We start from the raw sequence: 1889 nt of genomic DNA, 5'->3' as shown, positions 1-1889 counted from the left end.
ATATATATATATATATACATGTATATATGTATGTGTGTGTGTGTACACATATATAAGGCAAAAAGATGAAATTCGCCAACAATTAAAATGTATGTTAAGAACATATATAATATAGACTATTTTGTTCATTATATATCTTCTTTATAATATTCTTATTATTTAAAGATTGCATTCTTTCGTCTTATATACACAAATATCTGGATGGTAGTATCTCGGCGCTGATGACATGTTATTTATGTACTAACAATCGCGAAGGATTTTATAGGCATTTTTCTTGAATTGAATTTATTCTTGGAACCAAACTATTTGGTTTGTTTTATTTAATTGCGATTGTATATACTTTTCTTTCAGTCAATTCGCACTACACTGTTGATTTTGCAGCATCGACACTTTGTTGACTATCGTTTCAAACTATACAATATAATTCGAATTACCGAATATCATGTCACGGAATTCCTGCAACGTCTGACACTTGACCTCCTCGGTTTCTCCTAATTCCATTCTGGCGTACTCCATGACTTCCGGCGGTGGTTCACTCAAATCCAAGGTGATCTGCTCGTCATCCAACTTGTCATAGTTCTCAAGCTCCGGCATATTGTCAACACCTTTGCAAGTTTTTAGATCTTCTTGTTTCTTGACATCGGACGTCTGCTTGCTGAGAGTTCTCTGATTCTTCGAGTCACTTCCTATTGAAAGCTCGTGATCTTTTGCTGCAGTCTTCGACTCGACAAAGTTACTGTTCTTCTCGTTTCCCTGCAGCATAATAGCAGATAGATCAATGATTTATTTCATTTAATATTTATGAAATCCTCGGATCGACGTGTTACTTGATCGTAACTCGTTCGCGAAAAAGCGAAATCACGCGATCATTCAATCGTGGATCGCGCTGTCGCTCGCACAACTATATTGGCCGACCGCCTGTCTCCAGCTTTACCAGATAGCCTCCTTCTACTGATATTCATGAACAAGTACATCTATGTAGATAAATATGTACACGTATTTATATGTATGCGTGCATGTGTATGCGTTGTATGTGCCTACGAGCAACCGATGCATGTGCAGGAGGCAAACAATGATCTCGTCGGATCTTTAAACGCTGATTCAACGCTGACTCAAACTTTTATTTTTATAGCCAATATTAGCCGTAGGACGTGTTCTTGAATGAAAATTATTTAAATGCCATGCAGCTACATAACATGAACCTTGAGTCTCTCAGACTTGAAGCATCAGATCGATTAGATCAAGTATCAACATGATAAAGTTCAAAATACAGCATGATTTACTTTCATCCATGCGAGCAAAACAAGGTGAGAGAAAAAGTTGCTTCCTTTCTGTGCCAATTTACTACGATATTTAATGTGTTTTGGAAATAATGAAATAAATACGTTTGAATTAATCGATCATATAGACATTGAAGATTGAAACTGCACTGTTTCCAAAAGAATATTTTATTCTGTTTATTCTATAAACATTTTGTTAATATGTTACATTTAAGATATCGTAACATCAATAAGTTATTACATGATAAAGCATCTCACACATGTCTACAATGTTTCTCTCTCCATTAGTTATTCTTAATAAAATATAAATTAAGGAAGAGTCACTTCGAAATATCTGCTTTGTAATCTCGTGAATGTTTCAAAGTGTATCTATCATAGAAGATTAACTCTTTTCTGTGTTGCAATACGCGCGTCGAACATGATAACTGTGTTTCATATTTCGTTATACTGTGTGTGACATAGCTATGCCTCCTTCAGCTTCTATGAAGCCAATATCCGGTTGGCAGTATTCTATTCTTACAGCAATGTCTACCTGCTGCTGTTTCAATGCTGGTCATTTTCTCAGAATCGCGCGCTAAACGTATAATTAAAATCTGTATATCTATTAAT

The 1889-nt window shown here is 35.3% G+C and overlaps 1 protein-coding gene across 1 annotated transcript in view; it reads right to left on the bottom strand.

Annotated features, from left to right (window-relative positions):
* Window positions 1-1339, bottom strand: part of LOC108691680 (alpha-tocopherol transfer protein-like) — an 8064-nt gene extending 6725 nt beyond the window's left edge. Inside the window, exon 1 of the mRNA XM_018199551.1 lies at window positions 435-1339. Coding sequence (XP_018055040.1) covers window positions 435-762 — 328 coding nt within the window. The 5' untranslated portion in view covers window positions 763-1339. The remainder of the gene's footprint in view (window positions 1-434) is intronic.
* Window positions 1340-1889: the final 550 nt, after the last annotated feature.

This window comes from Atta colombica, unplaced genomic scaffold, assembly GCF_001594045.1.
Source record: "Atta colombica isolate Treedump-2 unplaced genomic scaffold, Acol1.0 scaffold49, whole genome shotgun sequence".
NCBI lineage: Eukaryota > Metazoa > Arthropoda > Insecta > Hymenoptera > Formicidae > Atta > Atta colombica.
The sequence above is the reverse complement of the archived record's forward strand: the minus strand, read 5'-3'. Positions and strand labels throughout refer to the sequence as shown.